This window comes from Acomys minous (assembly GCF_964271855.1).
Source record: "Acomys minous genome assembly, chromosome: 4".
Classification (NCBI taxonomy): domain Eukaryota; kingdom Metazoa; phylum Chordata; class Mammalia; order Rodentia; family Muridae; genus Acomys; species Acomys minous.
This window is the reverse complement of record NC_140486.1, coordinates 39272937-39298604: the sequence shown is the minus strand read 5'-3', so window position 1 is coordinate 39298604 and position 25668 is coordinate 39272937. Positions and strand designations below refer to the sequence as shown.

The 25668-nt window shown below is 44.4% G+C and overlaps 1 protein-coding gene and 1 long non-coding RNA gene across 4 annotated transcripts in view; one reads left to right on the top strand and one right to left on the bottom strand.

Annotated features, from left to right (window-relative positions):
- Positions 1 to 5895: 5895 nt before the first annotated feature.
- The window catches only part of SEMA6A (semaphorin 6A), a 119130-nt gene continuing 99357 nt past the window's right edge, over positions 5896 to 25668 (bottom strand). For all 3 annotated transcript variants that reach the window (XM_084778250.1, XM_084778252.1, XM_084778251.1), the window contains one exon: positions 5896 to 9998. In XM_084778250.1, the coding sequence (XP_084634376.1) occupies positions 8794 to 9998 (1205 nt within the window). In that variant the 3' untranslated portion in view covers positions 5896 to 8793. The remainder of the gene's footprint in view (positions 9999 to 25668) is intronic.
- Positions 16187 to 23578, top strand: LOC311595495. Its single transcript, XR_014778467.1, has 3 exons — positions 16187 to 17229; positions 20531 to 20800; positions 22261 to 23578. It is a non-coding gene; the product is annotated as an uncharacterized lncRNA (long non-coding RNA).

Here is a 25668-nt window from a genome sequence, read left to right as displayed (position 1 = left end):
TGACAAGGAAAAGTTTTTGATCTCCCTATTATAGTCACCTAATTAAAATGAGATGCAGATGCTCCAGCACCTAGTAATTTTCACCTCGCTTACTTTGGCTGCAATTACCGCCCTTCCCTACTGACTTACACTGTTTAAATTACATAGTCAGGAAATATGACTATATACGTGTTTCTATTCATACATATATGTCTAACACATTATCTTTTCTCCTGAAGTAAGAAATGTGATCACAGGCTTTCTCTTTACCCTAGAAAGAGAAGAGAATAAATCTTTGGTTCTTAAGTAAAATTAAACACCAATAAGAATTCAAATCAGCTGACACATACACCAACCTTCAACAGACAATTTCTCTGTGTATCCTGTCTGTCTCTGATTCTCTGTCTCTCTGTCTCTCTGTCTCTCTGCCTCTGTCTCTGTCTCTGTCTCTGTCTCTGTCTCTGTCTCTGTCTGTCTCTGTCTCTGTCTCTCTGTCTCTGTCTCTGTCTCTGTCTCTCTCTCTCTCTCTCTCTCTCTCTCTCTCTCTCTCTCTCTCTCACACACACACACACACACACACATCTCTAAGAAAGGAGGAGTCAGGCATTCAGCAATGACAATCTACACTTTGAAATCTGTAACTTCCTCTTTAAAGTTAACTGGCTATTGACTCTGACCCTTTGGATCAGGAAAAGTTAATTGCTTCCACAGTTGTTACCCTTAATGAGTGCATAATTAAGTAAACAGTATTGCAGTGCAGATGGGATTACATACATGTTTTATGCCCAGTTACTGTAGGTGTAGTTGATCGCAATCAAGGCTCCTTATTTACCACAAAGCACATTTGTGCATAGAGGAAAGCCTACATAGATTGGAAACAGGCCTTTAATTGTCTAACAAGGAAGCAAACGAAACAGAACAATCAGAATAAAGAAAACAGAGGGATCTGAGGAATGTCCACCCTCATCTTCCTGTCAGCAGGATCTTAGGTCATCTGCCCAGGGCTGGAGGAGTTCAGCTTCCTCATCGTGCTGTGCACAAGTCCAGCCTGCTGAGTAGCCCCAAGACAACAGAGAGGACAGCATAGTCTCTCTCGTAGAGCACGTTGCTTTAGCTTGTTTACTCCAGGAGGTCTAGTCTATGGCTGTTACAGCCCAGAACTTGGGGAATGAATAAGGAGGGAAATGTGAGGTAGTGAACAGGTGTTGACTTCAAATCATCCTTTGGGGACAGAGAGACAACAGTGGACATTTCTTCCATACTTTTCTTTTTCTAATGACCTCTGTCCTTTGTAAGAAGAAGGTTGGGAAAATTCTCCAAGCTGTCCCATGTAGGATTTTTTTTGTTTTGTTTGTTCTTGGTTTTATGTCTGTTCTTCATACAGCCTGCGTTCTTATAAACTTCTGAAACTTCTTTTGTGACCTGTGTGGCAGAGATAGGAGGAAGCAGCTGCCAAGGCTGAGCCTTTTGTCCTCTCTCTTGCTCAGAGGTAGGTTATCACCATGTCTGAAGTGGCGGGGTCCACCCTCATAAGGGCAGCCATGTTTGCCTCTAGCTCCCTCTGTCCCCGCTTTGTTGATAGCTCTTACATGGCTGGCCCTGGGACTCTACAGACATAGGACACAAGAGTCATAATCTTTAATTATGGAAAAATATTAGAGCACAATGGCCTTAAAATAGACCGTGTGTGCTTAGCCCTTATTTTGGGGACTTTATTGTTGCGATCATCTCTCTTGGGAAACACTGGAGGAGTCTCTTCCCTTCAGTGAAGCCGAGTAATTGTGTAACCTGAGGTGTCCCCGAGAGAGCTGCAGGGATGATGTCAACACATAGGTCTGTGAAACATGACTGCATTTCCATGCTAAGTGCTGTCCTAAGAGGTCCCTCCCCGAATTCCAATTTCTGTAAAATAGGGATGATCATGTCCTTACTGTCCATCACACTGAAGATGAAGGGATGTCATGAACAAGGTGATGCTTGCAGAATACAATATGCTAAAAACGCATATCATGGTTTTCGGTAATTGGAAAGCATGACCCTCTCTGGATGGTGGGATCATTGCACTATTTATTTATTTATTTATAAAAAATTACTAGCCTTACTATTAAAATCCACATTTTTTCACTGACAGGACACTACTAGCTATGCCAAACATTCAGTGTCCACATCAGAGAGTGGGCACAAGATTTTGTTGAGAGCAGCCCAATTTCTCACCTCCCTTACACATGCACAGACAGTTGTCATGACACCCAAGAAGCGATCTGCTCCTGGCTGAGTTGTCATCCTTGTCCTTATAGGAAGGAAGCCAGGAACCCCGGCCCGAATGTCTTTGCAGTTGGTTTCCCTGTGTGTAGTATCATGTTCAAGGTCACCTTCGTCTGCTTTTATTGCTGTTGTTGGAAACCACCAATGCAAACCGCTTCTGATTTCATGGTTACCTACTTTCCCTTTCATTAGCTTCCCTTATTTGGACCAGTATTACAGAGGGCTAGCAGGATGAGGCCTTGCCTTGGGGATGACGCTAATGAATCCCAGGAGAGTCTTCCTTCTGAAGGTGATTAAGAAGACTGAAGAAGTTGTTAGCCACCTCTGGCAGTGTAAGGGACCTACAGAAAGCTCCTCGTCAACCTCCTCTGTTCACAATTCTGAATTTGTCGTTCACTACAACTCCCCCGCCCCCCCCCCCCAAAAAAGTGCTCAGGTTGAACTCAGGTTAACCAAGAAAAGAGGAGAAAGCACATCTGAAGTGATTCCCTTCAGAAGACACCCGTCCTGCGGTTCTGACCTCTGTGACAGGTTTGGTTCAAGAAAAAAGCCACAGCATAAGATTTCTTTGTGTGTACATGCTGATGCATGTTTTCTGAGGGGGTTGGGAAAACCCCCTGCAAATCAGCTGCCTCCCTGGATTTGCTCAAATTTCATTTCCATTACTGCCAGGACATCTGCACAGTTTTTCTGCCCAGCCACATTTAATGCGCATCAATTCAGCCCTAACCCACCGTCGAGGTCAACTTCCCCCATCTCAGGGGATAGACAATACTCTAAATGGAATATTGAAGATCCCCATCTGTCTGGTAGTCCCGATCAATAAATGTGAGCCCTTCCATCTTGCCTCTGTACGGGAGCTACGTCACCACCTGGTTTTAAGACAAGCGTGAGATGGGGTTTCTGAGGGCTGCTGGTCCAAATGCCCAGCTGTCACAGGGCTGAGCCAGGGAAAGGATTATGTTCTTAACCACATTACTTCATTTCTATGGGCTTCTTTTAAATTTCTCCTGTCCTTTTCCCGCCAGCCAAATGGACCAGTGTATGAAATCAGAGCTGCCTTTCTGACACTTTCACTTGCTGAATGACTTTGTTTTGAAAGAGCCTTTGTTCAGACAGCAAAACTCATGCACTGAGGCTCAGGGCATCTTGATTGACTTCTGCCAAATGGCAAGGCTGTGTTTACCTGACATGGAGCTTAAGGAAAGAAGTCAGGTCCAACATGTCCGCTCTGGCATCTGTGTGAGGGCAGTGACTCCTTAGGCACCAGTTTAAAGACAGCCTACAGAAACCTCCAGTCTTGTTAACAAGCACCCAAGCAAGCAAACACAGCAATTAAAAATTGGGTTGTCTGAGGTGTTTTTTTTTTCTTCCCAATCTAAGTGAGGGCATCCCTGGGGCTCCAGCTAAAATACTTGCTACACCTGTTTGGCCTCCGTTGCCTCCTTGCAAGATAGCAGCCGATGGCACCAGATAAATATAAGGTTGTCCTGGAAGGATGGCTTACTTCAAACCTGCCCACCCCTGGCCTTGGCAGAAGGAAAGCTTTCCATATGCTTAGCTTGTGAAGGACTGGGGTTGCGATGCCATTGAGGGAGGGCATCAGGTCATCCCTCCCTCTTTCTCTTTCCTTGTTTTTCGAGATGGGGTTTCTCTGTGTAGGCTTGGCTGTCCTAGACTCGCTTTGTAGACCAGGCTGGCCTTGAACCCTTGAACTCACAGCGATTCACCTGCCTCTGCCTCCCTGAGTGCTGGATCCTGGCTGGCATCAGATCTTTCTATCAAATGTTGCTCTGCCGCTCTGAGTGAACGGAGGTGGGGGTGGGGCAAGAGATGATGGGCTAGTGTTCTATGCAGCTGTTCTCTATCAGCTTTGGGGTCACTCACAAATCCTTCCCTCTGTCCCATCTTCCTCCATTTTTTTTTCTAATGAACCAGCTGTGGGCCATCCTTGCAGTTTTATGAGAGGACACTTGGGGACAACTGGGCAGGATAAGCTTGCCCATCATGTAAGAAGGAAGCTTTTAACAGATTAAAAATTAAAAAAAAAAAAAAAAGAACACTTTTGCCTGCTTTGGAAGGACAATTTCTGAGTGTGAGTGTTGCTCTTACCTTGCTCCTATCAGTGGCGCCTGTAACTCGACACGGTCCCCAATGCCTGCACCTCTGCCCTGGAGCCCACTATTTTCCACACTGCTGTCAGGTAGCTTTCTAAAAGCCTGGATACCTGTGTGCTGCCCATTCTTCAAGCAGGGAGGGCTCCGGTTCTCAGTTCTCAAAAGCCCTGCTCAAAGCAAACCAAAATTTTCTTTCCCAGATGGACCCCATGCTGCCTCTGTGGTAAGCTAGCCCCTTTCTGAGCTGGCTGGCCAGAGAATGCCTCCTTTCAGGACCAGCTCAAAGGTGGTCATGTGATGACCTAGGTTCTGGGGAATTTGTTCAGTACTTGATCCTTACCTTTGGAGATTAAAGAATCTATGTTAATCTCTCTATGCAAATGAGGAGGCAGAAAAGAGTCAACACTGCAGCTAATGTGTTGGCAGTATGGATGGACTTCAAGAAATACAACTAGTGAATGCGACCTATTTCATGATATGCTTATGATATGAATATCACTATGATACTCACTAGATACGACAACTATGCACTAATACAAGTGTGCATTAAAAAAAAAACCCAAACACATTTAGAAGTGATTTATGAAAAGATGTCAGGGCCAGATCAAGACACCACTCTGGATGTGAACTGAGGCCCACCCTGTAGCTTCTCGCTCACAAACTGGCTTACAACATGTTTTCACTACTAAAGGTCACAAGTAAAATACCTTAGCCAAAGACTTGTTTAAATAATTGTTTTTTAAAAAGTCTCCAGAGAGGAAAGCCTGACATTAGCATTTCATAATGCTATCTTGGAAAAAAAAAAAAAAACCTCTCCATCCCAATATAACCTCAACCATCTTCCCAGTGACAAGAAAGAGATGCTAGCAGGGAGCATTCCCAGCCCCTCCACCTTATCAATATGTAAGAAGGCTGAAGTCACATCTGCACAAGGATCTATTTTTAGTGGACCTCTCCATACTAAAATCCTAGCCTTGATCTCTTAAACTATCAAGCCGACCATAAATGTTTGATGATGAACAAGCCCATAAAAAGAAAGCACATGAAATGAATAGAGGGAGTCAACGCGTGTTCTGCTTTTTAATTACAGAGGCTTCTGCAGAAACCCTGCTCCAGGCTGGGTGCAGGCACAGAAAACACATCAATACGTTGGGTGGAGGGAGCAGGGGTGAGGGTACTGCAAACAAATACGTCTAACTATCTGGTTGTTTATAATGTGGAAACCAGATAGAGGGAGAAGAAACAGAGTCATATGCTAAAAGGGCAAGGGGCAGGAGAGTGGCTAAAAAAGGAAAATTGAAGACATAAACAAAAGCATTCAGGACACAAAAGATAACGTAGAACAGCCTGGTTTTTATTACTCTTCAGTAATGATGAGCCCTTTCCTCGATTTTTCTTTCTTCTTCCTTTTCCTTCTCATTTCTCTCTTTCTCTCTTTCTTTCTTTCTTTTCTTTTTTTTTTACAACATACATTAAACTGTGAATCAGATGTTAGCATGTGTGGAGCCGGAAGGAAAATTGGTGACATCACAACTTTTATTTTTTTTACAACTTTACAACCAATGTACGTCTGAGTTTTTTGCATCTACAGTGTCAAGCCAAGGTGGAAAGCAAAGGCACGCTCAGGTTTGTGGACAGTCACCCCACACAAGATGAGGGCAGAAATGGAGAGGGGGCACATAAACGCAGAAGAGCAGCTCAGCACACTGTGGGGTTAACACTGAAAGTAACCGGCCAGTAGGATGCAGGGAGGCGGGTTTTGACACAGGTCTCCTTAACACAGCTGAGGCAATGACACCCATTAACACGGGTGCGAGATTGGGGTGATAATCTTGGATGTCAAACACAAAGAGAAGGTATCAGGGTGACTGATACCCACCACCTTTAAAAAATTTTGCATTTGTGAAGAAAAGGAAAGGGAGAAAACAGCATCTGTCTCTAGAAAAGTCTTCATGGTTCCAGGGCACAGTGGTTACAGGCCGTGAGCAATAGCTCAACTAAAAAGCAAAGGAAAAACCTAAAGATTTCTTAGGTATCTCAAACAGCCTAGCTGATCTGCAGGAAGCCCTCAGAACAAAGGGCTGTGCACATGTGCTCAGCTGTACACCAGGGGCTCTCCGGGACTGCTCTGACGGTGGATACAACGTAGTAACTAACCAATTCAAATCTGTCCTAGGCAATCTTTTGTTGTTTCTGAAAGCTTTTTTATTTTTTATTTTTAAGACAAAACTAAATCCAGATCAAACTGGAAAAAGAAAGAGACAAAGAGACCACCAAATAAACTGTTTATATGAAAACAATGTTCAGGGCTTACAGTGTGCAGACAATTTTTTTTTTGTTCATGATAGAGTAAACAAAGTTTCCTTCTGTGTGCTTTAGCAAATGAAACCCAAGGAGAGGAGGGGGAAAAAAACACGCACACTACCTCCTCCCAACCTTCTACAAACAACAAACAGATAAAGGAATTTAAAAACAGAAACAAAAACAAACCCAAAACACCTTTTGCCCCCCCTCAAATGGATTTTGCAGCATCCGTTGTAGTTTGCTTTGTATATGGGGGTACCCATTAATCACAGCAGGGACCTGCCTGCCTGGTCTATTTCATTGTTGATTCTCTGTGCATTGCATGGGAGTGCTGAAGGCACAGCTTGGAGACTTCCTCCCAGTTGCCTGCCCAACCACCACAGCAAATTCTCCAGTTAGTGGACACAGCAGAAATGAGGGCTGGGACATTAGTCCCTTCTCTCCTGGCTCAGGAGGATGTCACCATATTGAAATGATCTGGGATTATAAAGGGGAGCAGAGAGCTCTGGGAAAGGGGCTTTTCCACTCACAACACTTGAGTGGTGGTGGTGGTGGTGTCCATGCTCTGCAACATAGCCAAACAGTGGTTGGAGTTGGCTCGACTGAAGGCAGTGTGAATTAAAGGGTGTCACCCAGCCTTCGGCATTGCGACTATCCCTACTGAATTCTTTTCCCATTTGCTTGACTCCAATCTTCCAGAGGGCTGAGTGGAGGGCGGGGTTTAAATAAATATCTGCATTTATTTCAAGTAGGAAAAGAAAGTTGATCACAACAACAGTTTACAAGTGTGTACAACTCAGGGTGTAAGGCACAAATTTACATGTGGAAAACAGGCTATTCACAGATGTAACCCCATGAAACACCGGTGTGATCAAATCATTAATTTATGCACGGTAGCAGCCAGCATATTAATTAGTTCACACAGTTTGTGGATTTTTGTTTGCTGTCTCACATGCAAGGTGAAATGAGATGAGGGGTTTTTCACAAGCTGGTGCCTTCATGACAGTGGGAATTTTTAGACAAAGCCATGTTTGCGGCAATGGGGCAGGGGCGCCATTCTAAACATTTCTGTCCTGGTTGGAAGCTAGGATCTGGAAGGATTTTTAAACATTTTTTTTCTTGGCTAGAAACCCAAGTGACAAATTAACTGGGAGATTTAGATAAATATCCTCTTTTAGCACTTTTCCTTTAGCTACTGACCCGATAGTCCAAACAGAAAGCTCAGAATTCCAGCTCCAACTTATTTGCTCAGTGAATTTATTGTAAAAATAAAGGAACTCAATTATTCCAGTTAATGGATTTCACGTTAAATAGTTTAACTTCCCACGGGCTTCTGCAGAGCTGTTCATACGGTGGTACTTGGAAGAGTCTTTTCCTTAAGGAAAAAGAAAAGGGTGAACAATAAATAAGAGTTACTTGCGTTAACGGTCACGTTATTCATTAAAAGCGAAGAGGAGCAGAAATCTATGACATCGTTGCCCAACGTGGCATTTACCTGCTAGAACAAAGCTGTAACACTGGTGGGCATTTCACAGTATCTGCGCATAGTAAACTTCTGCCATTGTTAAAAGTCTGAGTTAGAATTATCAATGAATTCTTTATTTTTATTTATTTATTTATTTTTTTGCTTTTTTTCATTTTCATGATTTAAAAAAAAAATGTTTGAACGCTTAGCCAAGTTTGGTAATGTCCTGTGCAGTCACGGACAAAATGCTGTAGTTACTGTTTACCATTTTATGTGTGTGTGTGTGTATGTGTGTGTAGTGCACGCATGTGAGTGTGGCCTGTGCGTGTGGTGTGTTCATGTGGGCATGGGGTGGGGATGTGCTTTTGGCTCATGTTTGTGATGATACTGAAGTCTTTTTTTTTTTTTTTGTGAGTCCGACCTGCTGTACGACGTGGAGGCGCGTGAAGGAAAAAGGATGGAGGTGACTGTTGCTAAACCTTCACAAAACCACATGGCCCGATTTTTGAGAGTATCCCTGTCCCAGAGAGGAGGACCCAGCGTCCTCAGCTCCTCTAGGGCCATCTTGGTCGGGTGGATACTCGAGGCAGTGGAGACCTTGCTGAGCTGGGTGGGTGCCTCGCCTCGTCTGATGCTTCAACTCCTGGCCCCCAACCCCTGGGATTATGTACACGCATCATTGGGCTTCAGGGATGTGGAAAGGGGAGCAAAGGAAGGTTTGGGGGGTACATCTGGCTTTAGCGAGGGGGTGCGCTTCAGCCCCGACCTCGTCAGTGAGTTGTAGGCATTGAGGCTGGGCTGCCTCGAAACAGTCACCGCCTGGCCAGAGGGCTGGGAGCTGTGCACCTGGATAGAGTCCACCCGCTGCGGAGCGGGAGGCGGGTTGTCTCCCCGGCCAAAGCTCTGGTTCCTGGAGAGGTGGGAGGAATTGGAGGAGTTAGTATTGTTTCTTTTGAGAGTGGTGGCCTGGTGGCTTCTCGTGAGCGAGTTCGTGGGGTAGCTCCTCTTATATTCAAGCCCGTAGGAGGAGGAGTGTTGCATTTCCAGCCGCTTGCTCAGGCCGGTCTGCGACAGTGAGGCTCCCGGAGGACCTAGGGAGGCCTCGCGCTGTGGAACTTTGGGGGGCAGGCTATCCAGGTTCTCCACAAGGTTCACCCCATGGTTGGGACTCTTGCTGCTTAGATGCTCTTTGATGGTCTTATACTCCAGGGTGGCACCCTGGTCCTCTAGTGCCATCTGAGCCACCACGTCGCTCATTTTGGGCTGATCTACATACTCATGCTGGTAACCCTGCTGAGTGATGGGCAGGACTACCACGCTGGGGATGTGGCTTGGGGAGGCCCGAAGGGGCAGGTCTGTGGGAATCACAGGAGAGCTCATAGGGGGCATGTCCTTGGTGCAGGCATTGATGAGGTTCTGGTTCCTCTCCCACTCGCGACTGCCACGGTTGGGTTTCCGCTTCTGTTGCAGCGTCGGGGTGGACTCTGGCGTGGGCAGAGCGGTGAGGTCCAGGTGGTGCTGGTCAGCCTTGATGAGCATCTTAGCCGTGTTGCCGCCAGGGGTGGCCAGCTTGCCGTTGTGCATGAGGGGCGTGAGGATGGCTTCGGGCTTTGGGTCTTTGGACTGGGTGTCCCCAAAGAGACCACTGAGTTTAGTGACACTGCTCATAGATCCCCGACGCGAGTGGGTGAGCTCTTTGTCCTTGCGCTGTACTACCGCCACGTCTTTGCGCCGGTGATCACACACGCAATACACGATGATGCCGGAGAAGACGGCTCCCATGACAAAAGCCAGAATGACTGCAATGGCCAAGAGGGTGACAGGAACGAGCTGGTCGTTGCTTTTGAGGTAACTTTCCCGAATCACTCCTGTAACAGACATCGCACACGGCATTAAGAAATGAAAAAGCACACTGTGAGGCTTACTGGTGTTTTTTGGCAATCACACTGTTAATTAATAACAGAAATAAGTGACAATAGCACCTCTGCATAGCTTGTCTTCTGGGTGCAGCTTGCCAAACATTAACTAATTAATCCTCCCAGCCCCCACCCCCACCCCGGCCAGCCCTGGGATGTATGCAAATTGATTTTATTTGTTGCCTTCTTTGTGGCTTTCTCTGGTACACGATTTTTCAACTTCTTTCTAAGGACGATGGCAGGTTCAAGATTTATTTATCTGTCTTTCCCTTTTGATCTTTCTCACCTTCTCACAGAATTAGAATAAATGAGCTATTTGAGGCTGGAGGAAGTGGCAACAATTTTATGCATGTTAAATGAACAAATCACATAACAATCCAGGCTTCCCGCTCAGTCTTTTCTCGATGACTGCCTTGTGACAATGAGGCCTCTGTCTGAAGAAAGACATGTTTGCTTTTCAAAGCGACGAGAGCATAGAGGGTTTATGTCACCACAATGAAAAATAGCTGAAGCCCACAGGTTACAATATTTACATTTCTTTTGCATCAAAAGGGAAAGCCCACACTCAATTTCAGGTAAATATACAGTAGAACTGAAAGACTATTTAAATCCATTGTGGGCACGTAAAGTGTCAGGTCCCATTATTACTCTTAGGGCTTGCTGTCACCCTGAGACTCTTCAGCAGAGCTGATCTCTTCGATTTAATACAAATTATGTTGCTACCCGCATCTATTAGCTTCCACTACATTAACCAAGAAGCCTCATTTCTGGGGGGAGAATGTTGCTGCTTCTATCCTGCCTAATCGGCCACCAAGCTGAGCCGTTCTGATCGAATGCAAACACAGGAGCTCTTATTTTTTTTTTTTTAATACCAAGTGAGAAGAGACATCACAACCCTCAGATCCCAAGTGCTTGGTGCCACTAGCTAAAAAACAAAATAAAATAAGATAAAGCCTCAAATACTTCCCTCCTTGCCTCTGGAGAGTGAGAGAAGAATACATTAGAGTGCTGCATGAGGAAATGTAAACATTGCTCCTGTTGTGGAAAGATGGCAAGGCAGAAAATGTACCTCCTCTGGTCTCTGGAGACGAGTTTTTCACCTGCTAAATCAACCCTTTCTGGAACATGTTTAATGTATTTTACTGGCAAATGTAAGTGGCACTGAATTAGAATGAAATGAAATTAAAAAAAAAAAACAAACTCCATCCACTCCTAAACTCATGCCATTCAACCCTTCAACTTTTGCTGATTCTTGCTGCTATCTTTTAAATGTCACAGCTCAGACCTGTCATGCGGGAAGGTTGGTGGTTTTGACTAAAATATTTTGATTATTGAAGTGACGGCTTAGAAACCCAGAGGCCCTAGCTGGAAGAGCACATTTTTTCCCCTCTCAAGGATTCACTCCTATTGTGACATCACGTGTGCTTGCTGTGGCGTGGAGGTGCGGGTGTGACCGTCCTGTGACAAAGGATTGTGACTTCCAGTGGGAGTAAACAGAAGTAGCAAACACCTTTTAAGAGGCAAGGCTTTATGATTAAACAAGTACCCTTGGTGATGGAGGTGCCGAGGAACCCCATGGAGCACCGTGGAAGATGGTGAGTTATGGAAAAGTTTCCCAATGTGACAGTTTTCAAAGATTTCCAGATTTATTTTCATGATCTTTTTAAGGGGTTAAAAACCAAGGAGGAGAGGAAACAAAAAACAAAACAAAATAACAACAAAAAACGCAGCAGGGAAATATGGCTCTAACTCACACATTATATGTTTGGTGTGCCCCAGCCGGTGGGCTGTCTTACATTCAAATAGGTTTTAATACCTCCGCCTGAAAAAATGTGCTAATGAAACAGTCTTCCTAAAATTTGCAATTCCTCATTGTTGTGTTAAAATACCAACTGATTTTCCTTCAGTTTTGAATGTGCATGGAATTCTATTGCACACATGTTTAACTTCCTACACATAATTGTACAAACTGGTGTGTACACCTGTGAAGAAAATGGCTTCACTTTTCTCATTGATTTGGTGAGTTCCACGGTTCTAGCCATGGCAAGACTCCCATCCATAGCGGGCAGTGGGTGAAGTTCTCACCACCTACAGTGTCCCTTTAGGTGCTCATATTTAGTGGGGACTGTCTTCCCCTAAAAATTTGCTTATTAGAGGAAGCTGCCTCCTATGGACTTTGAGTTTACATGGCTCTCTCCATTTAGATGATAAAAGGAAAGGTAAGACGAAAGCTGAGCGTTGGCACACCAGATATGTAAGGATTCCCCATCTAACCTCCATGCAACGACCAGGTGTTTTCCTTCATTACAGCAAGTTTGGCGATGAGCAAGAGGAACGCAAGGCTGCTTTTCCCTTCACTCTGTCCTTTGTGCATGTATAGACAGATGTGCATGGGGCCAAACGAGTGAGCCAGAAGGCTAGTCCCAGAAAATAATAGTCTTTGCTCTGAAGACCTGTGAATCAGAAAGCCATCTTCTAGCCAGAGTGTCCTCACTAGCTGTGTGTCATATGGTTACACACCTCCACCTCTAAGAAAATGCCGGTCTGCCATCACCCATCTCCTACACAGTCGGCCCCTCCCCCTGCAGGTTGCCCTTTTATAAGAAGGGGGGGGTGGGGAGGGTGGTCCTTCATCTCAAAATGAGTTTGCTCATGTGATTGAGTTCAGCCCCTAACAGCTCCTTGCCTGTGGATATGTGTGTCTTGTCCCGGAGCCCCGCACCACACATGTGCATGGTGAGCAGAGGGCGACTTCAGCACAGTAAGGCTGGAGAACAATGCTTTAACTTCATAGGGAGCTCCGTGCAATCACCACACTTATCCGTTGCTTCTTATTAATAATTTTAGCTCCTAAATATTCTTCTTTCATGTGCAAAGGTCTTTAGCTGTCTGAGACTCATAGAAACCGCTCGCTCTTTCGCCAGCCAAGGCTTTTTTTAGATGATGACATTTGAGTTCAGGTTTCTGGCTGTTAACCAGTCAAGTAGGATCTGACCTTTCAGGAAAATGATGTGGCTATTTTCTTCAGTCTTATTTTTCTATGTAAATAGTACCTTTAGAAAAAAAAATATAAAACAAAAACCCTCTCTGTATCTCTCCATCTTTCAACTGAGTGGAGCAGGGAGTTTCCTTCTTCTGTTTAGAAAAATTCAGAAACCCTAAGCTGCTCCGTGTTAAAAACAGACCAGATATTAAATGGAAAGAGAAGCTAGGGAGGGGGAACTTAAACGTAAGGACGTCTGTGTACACCATGGAAATCAAGAAAGAAGGGTTCATGGCAGTGGCCAAATTAATTTTGTGATTTAGCCATGGAGAAGGTTTGAACACAAAGCTCTGTGTGAGAGGCTCGATGGGGCTGAGTCAAGCCATATTACCTAAGGTCTGGAGTCTTAGGTCCTCGCCCACAGACTGGTGACACTTTGGACAGTGGCTTAACAGCTCTGGACCTCAGACTTTTCATCTATACTTTGAGCCCAATATAGTCTTACTGTCTTGCAGGAGGGTTAAGACAATCAAATGAAGACCAAGTTTGAATGTCACAGTTTGGGAGGCGGAGCTAAAAGTCAGAAGACTCTACACAAGGTAAATGGTGGGTCAGTGGCTCTCTGAGGGCATCAGTGTGGTAAGTCACAGCAGCTCTGGTTGGGCCTGCCAGTTATCCATCTTCCCAGAGAGGCAGGTGGACACATCATTCCTGCTCCTCATATTGTTAAATGTGGCCAAGTATTTCAGGACAGCTTGGAGGTCCTGAACTTTGAACTAATTAAAACAAAGCTGGAAATTAGTAAGCAAACCAGAGCAAGGACAGTCACCTGCCCAGTTGCTAATTCTATACTCAGTTCCTTGAAGCAGTTGCCACTTGTACTGCTTACTTGCACTTGTCACCTTGGCCTTCTCCCACATTCAGAGTTGGGTAGCCTAATGAGTGACTATTGAACATATAGGCACTCAGTATATTGTGGAGACATTTTAAAATACATTCCTAACTTTGTGCGTTATTTTTGGGTTGACTATATAACCTTGGTTTTGTAGTCTCAGAAAGCCATGATCTTCAATAATCATTGCAACACCCATCAGACAAGGAGAGAGCTATAAAGGTACCCTGGTATTTGCTCGAAACAATAAGAGAAACTGTCTTATGTGAAAAGAAATTGTCTTCGGAGTAATTCCAAAGGAGCCTCTGAGGGTAAAAGTATTATTTATGACAACTGATGCTCTGGCAGGCTTGCTTCATTTGAAACAAATGCATCTCTGCAAAGAGCAAAGGGCCACCGGCTGCGGCAGGAACGAGTGACCATCCATTGCTTCAGGTGCTATACAGCAGCCTGTCTAAGTACCCCCATGCTGCAGAAGGAAAAGCATAGGCACCCTACCCTGGGCTGTTGACATGCTTCTACCAGTCCCTGGCACTTCTGTTCTCACCAGTTGAAAATGGGGCATTAAGAACAAAAACAGTATCTGAAAAATGCTTCGCATTGATTCATTAACCACCAGCTATTTGTCACCAGTCATAAGGTGCTAAATGGATCTTCATTCCCACCTTCCTATTGCAGGAAGCAAGGAGCACAATGGTATAGCGATTTCTCTGAAATCATGCCTTAAATTGGCAGAACTAAGAAGGGTAGATTCTCTGTGCTTTTTTTTTTCTTTTTGAAGTGAGAGTTTTCAGGTTGCCTGGAGGCCTCAGTGAGGGAATATGAAGCTCTTTAGAGGCCAGAGCAATGAAAAGATTATGAATGATACTGCCCCCAGGCCCTGCAACACATGAATCAAAATAAGAGCAATTATATATTGTAAAATCAAGAAGAGCCCTGATAGAGTTCCGAGTTTCCCCATGATGACCTTGAAAATGAATTCTGAAAGGTCAGAAACCCAGTCCTCTGTTTAGAAGGCTTAGGTGAGTAGATCTGACTACACTTGCTCTGGGCCTGTCTCATCTGCGCATGGGAGCCAGACCTGGCTTCTGGGACAGCGTACTGCAGACAGGATGCTACCTCCTAACTCCGGATGAGACTGAGACTCTCTTGGCGTCTTTCTTTTCACCCTCCTAATATTAGCAGCTCTGTGGCAGCCCTGGTCAGACAGACATTCCCTGAACACACTAATACAGAACGGGGAGGCTGGGGCGGTGGTGAGTGAGGCACAAGCCAGGAAGGGGAAGGAAGACCTTGCCCTCCATGCCACAAAGTATAAAAACGGAACAGGATGCATCATTCTTACTCCGAGGCTAATTTAACAAGGAGACGAAATTGAGCTGAACCTTAAAAGATGTGCAGAACTGTAGAGATGGAGGAAGGCGACAGCCGTGTTCAACAACAGGCAGGAGCCTAGCTTCTTTCTGGTTCCCCACCCTGCTGCACCACCCTTTGGTACTTGGGTTTCACAAATCTTTGCCCCCTCTGTCAGGGAAGCATCGCCCACACTCTCACGCAGGTGGCTTGATTACCAGACTCTAAGCTTCAGCGAAGCCAGCTCTACTTTCTATGTGTACCCTGGGGCTCTGATAATCTCTCCTATAATCATCAGTGGTGGGATACGTATACTTTAGGCATGTCTTCCTCAGCAAGGCTACTCTAAGAGAAATGAATCCATCACTTAGTCCCAGGAAGGAAGATGTTGAGCAGATATCTGTTAAACCAACTGTAAACAAACACTTGGGTAAATGAATACAGCTGGAGGAAAACTAAGAAAAATAGAAGCTACAGACATCTGGGAGGATTTGAACAGCCCTGAATGACCAAAAAAAAGGTATTTAGAAGACCTGGAAGTTTTACAAGGAAAATTCTTGCCTCTTGTCAGGGGGAAGCGGACTCTGAGATTGCTTTGTTCTATATTGAATTCACCACTGAAAAACCACTAGCTTACAAAGAACCCAGGGCCAAGTACCCTTGCATCGAAAGTACAGCTATCATATTATTATTATTATTATTATTATTATTATTATTATTATTATTATCATCATCATCATCATCATCATCATCATTATTATTACCATTCTCTTTTAAAATTAGAACTCTCAATCTTCAAGTGTGCCATTACCTGCTATTAACACAGAGACCTAGGAGATGCTGAATGACCTTTTAAAACAGATAAACTTAGATAAAATCAGTTCTGCTTATTAAGCTAAGAGCAGGAGCCCTCCCCAAGCCCTCCAGTGACCTCTCTCCTGGTCTACGATGCAGGCGGCCTAGGAAACTCGAAATGGTTAAGTGTGTACTTTAGCCCCTCGCTCTTGTTCAGCGGGCTGCCTGTTTCAGAGCTGCGGTGGCATGACGGATGTGTCTGTCTCCATAGTGAAGTGATTAATAGGCATCTGTGTAGAGCAGACCCGGTGACCACAAAGACAACAAAGCTTCTCTGTGTCCTTTAGAGAAATATGCAAAGGCAAAAAGGAGGATGGACATTTCCTCCATCGCTGAGCCAGAGGGGGTTTGTGTTGGGTCTGAGAACTAAGAACCATGGCAAAACCCCAAGAAAAGCCCCGGAGTAGGATACCCTAAAAATAGACTCCCGGTTCTGTAAGACAAGCCTGCAATTTCCTTGAAATCCTCATAACAACTTGAGTGAATAGAATCTAACTACCCAATTTTTCTTGTTTGAAAAATCTTATTGCAACAAACTGTCAGGCTCAGAGTCCTCCAAGGCAATCAGAATGAATGAGCCAGGCAAGAGCCAGCACCACCAGGGCTAACCACACAGGGCCCACTGTAATCCTGAGGAAGAGAAGAAAGCAAGCGGCAAAAGCGTCCACTGCAGACTGCAATCTCCCATGGGGCCACACCCCAGCCCACAGGGATGACCACACGGAGAATGAAATGGTAGCTTTCTGTGGTTATCTTGGCAGGCAACGGTGTTCCTCTAGTCTTAGGGCCTAACGCTAACCAGATGGTTTGGAATCGACTGAAAATGCCAGCATCCCTGGAAATGGGCTCAGAATTTATAACTCAAACTTTCCTTTTTATTTTGTTTTCTTTCTTTCTTTTTTTTTTTTTTCCTGGCAGGACATAGATTAGGCATTGGGAGGAGTCACAGTGTCTGAGATGTTGAACCAGTTGGGATCATGAGTCTTTTTTGAAGCTGTCCTTTCCTGATGAGAAATAGCAACCAAAAAGCACTTGGGGCTGGAACATGAAGGATGTGGGATGTCAGTGTCTCAGCATGTTGGAGGAATGAATCCTGTCAGGTCTGATCCAGCATTAGTGTCCAGTTGTTTTTTTTTTAATTTTGAAAACATATAATTGTTCATAAGCACTATACAGTCTTAAAACTATGAATGTATAAGGTGTGCACTATGCACTTGTCTCCCCAGTCTTAGAGCTATTCCCCTGTAGTGGAATTAACAATATGAGTTAACTGTATTATAGTTTGAATTCATGTAAACATGGACTTTTTAAAGTTAGCAGTCTCTCTTTTATTTCGGTCTGTTTCATTTTTGACCTCTTTTAAAGACAAAATATAACATAACTATTAACAATGAACATACAATTATCATCATATTGGAATAAAAACAAGATTGTATAGTTTTAAATGTTCTTTTTTAGACTCTGTATAAGCTAGGCTGCAACCTGTTTTCTGAGGAAATGTTTCTCGTTTTAGAAACAAGTCAGTTGTCCTGAGCAGAAAAAGAAAAGGCATTAAGTTTTAAATAAACATCAGATAGATTCTCATTTTATCTTAGAGTTTATGTATATAGTAGGTATCTTGTACCTACATAGGCAGCTTGTATGTTTATTTGTTTGTTTGTTTTAACCTTGGTCCTTATCTTGATCAAGAAAATGTTTTTTAGGCTGTAGGTATCTTGTACCTAGCTTTTTACATTTGCTGTGGGTGGTTCTGAGGTCCAGCCTGAACCGGCTCTCAGCTGGGCCCAGACACAATTTTGAACCTTGCCTCAAATGTCATCTGCAATCTTTTTAGATAAAAAAAACCTACATGATTTAGCTCAGAAACAACTGAGACAATGGGTAATCAGATTTCCAAAATGCTTTATGAAAAACGTAAGAAGTTAATGAACCAAGTGTGCCTTGGTGGTGTTCAAGCGCCAATCTTAGGCTCTATGTTCGGTTTCTTTATTCTGGTTAACACTAACATTGTGACAGAGTACAAAAGTGATGCTATTTTATTGGAAAACAACCAAATCCCATCACATTTTTTTTTACCTTGCATAAATTTCTTTCATTTGTCTTTTTAAAGATTTACTATTATTGTTATTCATGCATATGTGTCTGTGTGGGGGCATGTGCATGTGAGTACCTTACAAAACTATTACATGTACCCTAAAATATGTTATTGCCCTTATAACACCAAACAAAACCACCTTAGCTTGTTAGTCCCGTGGCTCCTGAGAAAATGCCTATGGCCTCCAGTGGCCCTAACATGAGGACATGCTCCCCTGTCTGTAACAGTGGCCATTGGGTATTGGTTGGGTTACATAACCCTGATGTGTCCCTGATTGGATTGGCCCTGGTGTGCCTGGATCTCTGGGGAATAAGAGACAGAATGCTTCTGAGTGTCCAGTACTGGGTAAAGTGGCTTCCTTTAATGGGCCACATCCAATGGCTATCCAAATCAGCTCCTTAAAGTCCATTCATGACTACTGAAAAGGGCTTGGGGCATGTGAAACTGTGACCCCCCCCCCAACCCTGCACCCTCCCACATGACTATACACAAGGAAAGGAACACAGGAAGGTCCTCTTTTTTTTTTTTTAAATATTTTTTAAACAAAAGGAGGAACCTGAGTTCATGGTTCACTCTGCTTTATGATAATGAAAAAGCCCAGGAAGGCAGAGAACTCGGTGGAACGTGGCACTTCGGGTCTGTTAAGGAGAACTGAATCTGAAAACCCATCAAAATCCATGACATTTTAAGTTACATTAGATTCTGTTGTGTGCTTTTAAGTCAGAGGGCAAGGCCAATCAGCACTTTAGGGTGTATTTATTACCTTAACAAATGTCAGATGATTGTGTTCAGGGTTATCTATTATTTATGAATAACAAGGGGCTAGGGGACTGCGAATGACAGGCTTTAATATGTCTAAAAGGTTAGGCATAATATAGTTTACAGCCCTATGAATTTGTCACCATTTCCCCCTTCGAATAAAGGCTTGTCAGTGGCTGTCCATATGGAACTTCTGTTATTTCTATACCGTTCATAACGACTGCCTCCAACCCCAGTGAACTAATGGTGGATGCAACATTTGGAAAAGAAAAGCATCCTTGTAAAAATACGAACTTTTAAAAACAACCAGGGTAGGCCAATTCCGATTATGCCCTTAGAAACAAACTACTTCACACAGATTGTCACAAGCTGCAGACTTAGAAGAGGCTAAGACATATTAATTGGAGACAACAAACCTTGTCTGTAACGAGCTCTCTGACACTGGTTAAGGTCTCATTTAACATGTGCCCAGCATCTGAACAAACTCCACTATGTCCCAGGAGCTTGCTGCAAGGCCTTGGTAAGACTTAAAGTGCTAAAGAGCTTGATGTCTAATGAAGTTAGTTCATGGGGCTGCTGACTGTCCAGTCAGCAGTCCGTGCACTTTATGGGGCTTTACTTAAGACTTTAAATAGCCTGTATTTCCCTGGTTCCAACAACAGAACACAGCTTTTCATGTCCTTTTTCTCGGGGGCAGTGGTGTTTGTTATATGTTTTGGACAAGCCCTACAGAGCTCGAGGCCATCCTCACGTGTAACATTAAGAAAAGAGAAGCGATTCTTAGGAAATTGCCCATTTTATGTCGCCCTCTGTGGACCAGTCTGCCCACATAACACTGGGAGCTGCAAAGAAAGCTGTCTCAGATGTCTCAAGAATAACAAACGACACAAAACTAAGCGCTGAGTGCAAGCTATATTATTTTTCCATTCCTACACGGGACCCAAACTATTCAACTGACTCTTCACAGTTTCATTACGGAGACACAACGGAACCTAGAGGAACCTAGGGTGCAGTGGAATCAACTAAGGAGCAAGTGTGCAGCTGCTCCAGATGTTCTCTTAATAAGATCAGGCCTCCCCTAGTCCCCAGAGTCTTGGAAAGCTCCATTAAAGCTGTCAGAAAACTTTGTCATTGTGTGTGTGTGTGTGTGTGTGTGTGTGTATACAAAAGTTGGGAGAGAGTGTGAAAAAAAGAGAGATGGAGGGGCAAAGTGGGGGCAAAATGTCACGTCAGGAATGACAGGGCCTAGAACACAGCTCCAGAGTAAAAGGCAAGAAGCACAAGTGGACAGTGAATTTATCTTTAATACACCGTGGTTCAAGTTGCTGTTTTAAAAGTAAATGTTTAAGCTTTCCTAATCATAATTTAAGACCGTCATTTTGGGAGAAAAATGGATGGTATGTGTAAAAAAAAAAAGGGGGGGGCTTAGTGGGTTTGTCTAGAAAATTCTAATATTGCTGTACTGATTCAGGCAAGCAGGGAGATGAAATAGCTTTTGCATGGCTGACATTTAACTTTTTTCCCCTTTCAACAATAATCTCGTCAAGACCTGAGATGAATTCAGCTGGTTGTCAAGAGGATAGAAAATTAATTAGATCTGATCTGCATCTTCGCCTGCACAAATGAAGGAACAACTGCAGTGTCTGCCCGGGCTTCTCTGCCAGAGCCGCCTCCCTGAGAAGTGCACACAGGAAGTCCCCATAGTCTCCACCCCAAGGCCCACACATAAACTGTCCACAGTGCCTTTGTCCTAGGTCTTTCCCAAAGAAGATCAGAGACCGCAGTTGGAGTCTGTTTCTGGGCGGTGACATGAGAAGGTATTCTAAAGCTAAAGGGGTAGCACAGTGGATTTTCCCTGTTTTTTCTTAGCCTCCCATGATTTCAACTTCTGTCATGGGTGAAACCACTCACTCTAGCGCTTAACTAAAGGGACAGAGAAGCCCCACTTTGGAGTTCAGGTCGCAGGGCTTTACCTGGAATCAAGCATTTGGTTTGGCCATGAGCATCCACTGGGAAAATGTCACAGCAAGCAGCAACAGACTCGTTAGAGCCAAAAGTGATACAAAATTCCCTTCCCCAAATTCACAGAATATATGTAATCCATAACTGTGTGTAGTCAGACATCAAGCCTAGTAGACATGCTTGATTAATCTCCCCTTTCCTTTTCTTTCCTCTACCTTTTGCCGTCACTCACTCTGCCCCCACTGCCTGCCAAGAAGGCTCAGACAGCTTCCCACGGCTTTTAAGGCACCGTGCTCCCACTTTGATCTCAGTTCACATTCCTAGTCCCTCACAGTCTTGATCCCTTTGGCCACCCCGCAGGACGTGCCTCTTAGTGACTCACTCTATGACTTGTCCCCTCAATGTGTTCTCCTTGCAACGTAACTCTCTCCCCTCGATACTGACATCCAACCTTTCCTCCCATACTTTTTAAGGCCTTTCCCTAGCCCACCGCACTCAGAACCATTCATGGCCTGCTTGTACCCCATGCATGCTCTGCCTGACCTTCTCTCCTTGACTTCTCTCGCATGGACTTCCCTGGCCCCACCACAAGCTAGCCGTGAAGCTCCCCCACTTACTGGAAGCTGCTTCTTCAGCAGGTTCCTTTTATCTCTATTAACATCCAGCACAAGACTTACATTTGTACATGGATGTTTGTTGAGTGAACAAAGAAACATTTTTATGTGGTGTGTGTATGTGTGCGCGTGTGTGCATGTGCGTGCACGCATGTTGATGCTATGGTGTGCACGTCTAGGTCAGGATAATTTGTGACCGTCAGTTCTCTCCTTCCATCATGGGGATCCCAGAGATTGGACTCACATCCTCGGGGGTTTACATACAAACCCTTTGTACACTCTTGAAAGTTCTGGAGGTTAGGACAGCTTGACAAGAGCTGTAAAAATGATATTAAGTCTTTATGGGGTATGGGCCTAGTACAGCTTACATTTTCAAATGCTCGCATTTTAAGTCTTGTTTTCCCTTACCATCAGTAGCAGCGTGTATACCATTTTCCCATGAACAGTGCAGGATACCTGCCATTTAACCTCTCTCCCCAAACAGAAATACATGAGGTCTGCTTGAAGGCCAGTCCCCTCTCTGTCAGCTGCCTTGCCTCTGACCAGGCGTGTTTGTGTTGTTGTTTTGAACTTCATATTGCTATGCAATCAGTACAGCTTTTAAAGTTTTTAGAGAAAGTGCCAGCTATTAAAAAAGTCAGTGTTTGCAAAATTTTAGATATAAACCCTGTATCTAACTCTCTCTTTTTCTGTCTTCCCAGTTCAGTGATCTATCACTGCTGTGATATTGCCACCAAAGGAAATGTACTGGTGAGAAAAATGCGCTGGAATGCAACAGCCATCAGAGTGCCACACCGTTGCTGTGTGTAGCCAGGGTCTGTATCTGTTTCCAAAGTCGACTGTCTGTATCTTGACCTGGCTCATAGAGGACATGCTGACACTATAGGCATTTTGCCACTTTCATTTCTACTTGTGCTTAGTATGCCTTGGACAGGAAGTGAGTGTGTCTGTCTCACTTCCTGTTAGCCAAGAGGACTCCTCAATGGCATACAACATTGTACTACAGCATCAGTGATGAATTTTGCTGAGACACTTCAGAAAACATTTTTGTTACAGTGTGTCCCTGAAGAAAGAGCACAAAACATCTGGCCTCAGTCAAGAAGAGATCTGTTTTCCTTCACATACTGTCATGAGGAATAACATTTCTGTGCAAACCACGTGTATATACTTTGATAAGAGCAAGAAGTTCCTTTTTCTTTTTGGGAGAACTGGTGTGCTTTAAAATAACAAATCAGGTAGGTTTTAAGCATTGGAGCGTATTAAAATGCAAGAATAATTGGTCCTGGGCTCTGTGGTCCAGCTGTATGGAGCCCTCGGCCTGTCAGTACAGAGGACCTGGCTCTCAGGGTCTAGAACTCAGAGTAAGTGGGAGGAAAGGGGGAAAGGGTCAGTGTGTATATTTTCAGGACAGGGGAACATGTGACAGCCTTGCTGAAGGCAGACATGATGGAGGTAACCTTTCTTCAGGCCGTAGTGTCCTTAAAAGCTAGCTGCATTCTCATCTAGGGAGCGCACTGCTGATGGAGGAAAATCATGACAGATGCTATAAGCCTGCAGAGGCTAGCGTCTTTATAGTCTAGATCCATTTGTCTTTCAATTCATACTTGCTAAAGTTCTCCTCCCTACCTTCAAAGCTTGGTTGCCAAGGCAGACAGGAGGACACAGGGTTGTCAGCTTCAACACTGACTCATGTTCACTCACCTGGCAGTACCCACCCAGAGAGGCCAGGGTTTGCAAGGTATCAGACCTTTTGCCAAGCCCCATGGATGGATGCTGTTCTTGGTCGTAGTTTCATCCCTCTTGGACTCTTTTGATTCCTCTAGGCCAGCATTACCCAAACTTTAATAAGTCATATACCATTTCTACAACTCTAGCAACACCAACAACTCTCCCCATGTTGTTTACTTTGTAGTATATCCCCATGGCCTCCAGTTTTAGTTACCTACTATTTGCATTAAAATGAACTTTAACAATGTATTTCCCATAGAAAGTTTACATTACTGTTACATATATAACGACTGCCACCTTTCAGGGACAGAACAATAACTTAAAATCTACTGAAAGCAAAGCAATGTTGTTTCTAGATAGGTCCATCTGCAAGACAAAGTTCCATTCTGAAGCCTGCTGCTAGCTCTTGGCTACACAGGGAGAGCAGCAAGGTTTGGGAACTGCTGATGACAAAACATCGAGTGGTGACTATTCCCTGACATAATTGGCTGGGGGGGGGGGGGGAGAATGGAGAGGAGGAGCATAAATTCCTTCCACTACCACTTGCTATTCCTAAAGGCCACAATGTCCCTGGGTCACATGAACCATTCCCATCCCATTGTAAGGTGCTACATATCCCACTTGGAGGCTGCCATAGGCTACGGTGCAGTAAGAGAATAAGCATTCAGCAATAAAGAGAGCTATGGACAAATTCTAATTCAAACAGTTGCATCCAGGATGGGCACGAAAACATGGGCAATACACTTGTCAATTCCAGTAGAGTTCACAAGTCTTACTAGAAGCTTATTTCCCAAACTAATCACACACTGATTAAAGTACTGTCTACAGTTACTATTCATTTTATTTTAATTTGGATGCTGCTTGTACTTCTGCCCCTTGTCAATAACGACCGTAGCATTTTGAGTAAGTGTGGCCAGATAACATCTCATTCTATCAATCTCCTGAAATGGATAAGCATACAACAATTCTGTCATTCCTCACCAAACGAGAACATCTACTTTTCTAGTTAGCATTTCGTCTGCTCTGAGAGACGTCGCAAGAGCGCACTATGCAGTGATGCCTGAAGAGGGGGACTATTCGGCTCAGAGGCCACGTGCATATCCCACACACAGAGAGCTTGGGGTCGACACTTCATCTTTGTGCCACTCTACAGCAGTGGCAGATTTGTACCTACCCAGCTCCCGCCTGTATCTTCTAACTCTCTTGGGGATCTGGTTTTATACCACTCCCACTTTCGGGGGTTGGGGGGAAGAGAAGAGGTGCAATGGTAGCCATTCACTCCCCAAGTTTTGTTTAACTTGAAAAAGAAAGCTCTTATTTCTTTTGCTGTGGGGAGGTGTGGTGGAGGGTAAGCCAGACCTAAAAATAAACTGGCTTTTCTCTTTTATTTATATGTAATTAGAGCCCCTTTGTAACTACCCATTACCACCTCAATGGTTATTGGATGAGTACATAATATACATCCTTAGATGTGGCAAAAACCAAGAAAGAAGTAGTTGGGCTGCATCTAATTTATCAACTACATGATTAAAAGGCTGGCCTGAGCTGCTCCAAATATCTAGGGACCCAGAGGTAAAACACAGCAGTTAGTTGTGTGTGTGTGTGTGTGTGTGTGTGTGTGTTTGCCAAGGCTTCGAAGGTACCAGGCATTTTAAAAGAAAAGCATGGCAAGAGACATTAGACAAGGCCATTAGGGTAATGAGGAGCAAGGCCAGTTACCAAGAGAGAAAACCACTTCATTTTCTATATGATGCTTCCTTGTGCCTCGCAGGTCTCCTCTCTCGATTTGTTAGTGTGGTGGTATAGATACACAGCATCTGAATGCTACTCACGGAATAGAAGGAAAGAGCCTTGGAACAGTCCACGGTGGGGGGGGGGTTGGGGGGGAGCGGTGGGGGTCCAGAGGGCTTGGGTCTCCTATTTTGAAAGGGGAGGCTAAGAGCAATGGTAGCAGAAGGGGGTTAGACTGCAAGGTGAGGACAGAGCTGTGACAGAAGTGCAGGATGCACAGGGTTAAACCAAGACCAAAGACATGACAAGGAAAAACAAAGAAAAAGCAGCAAACATACTCTGGAAATGTAGGTGTGTTTTTGGAGGGTGGAGTGAACAAAGATGGGCCCAGCCCAGGGTCAGTCAGTAGCCATTCGGAGATGGCTCATGCATGGACTCATGCAAGCTAACTGGCATTTTCTCTGGCTCAAATAAAAGGGCATTGGGCACCCGACTCCTCCTCAGAAGCTGGTCCATGGACATAGCTTCTGCTTAGTAGAGAAAGAAATAGGAAGCATCTCAGAATAGATTCCAGAGTATCTTTGGCTCGAAAAGCTGGAGCACACATGTGTCACATTCCCATGAGACAATCGGCCCAGTGAGAAGAGCAC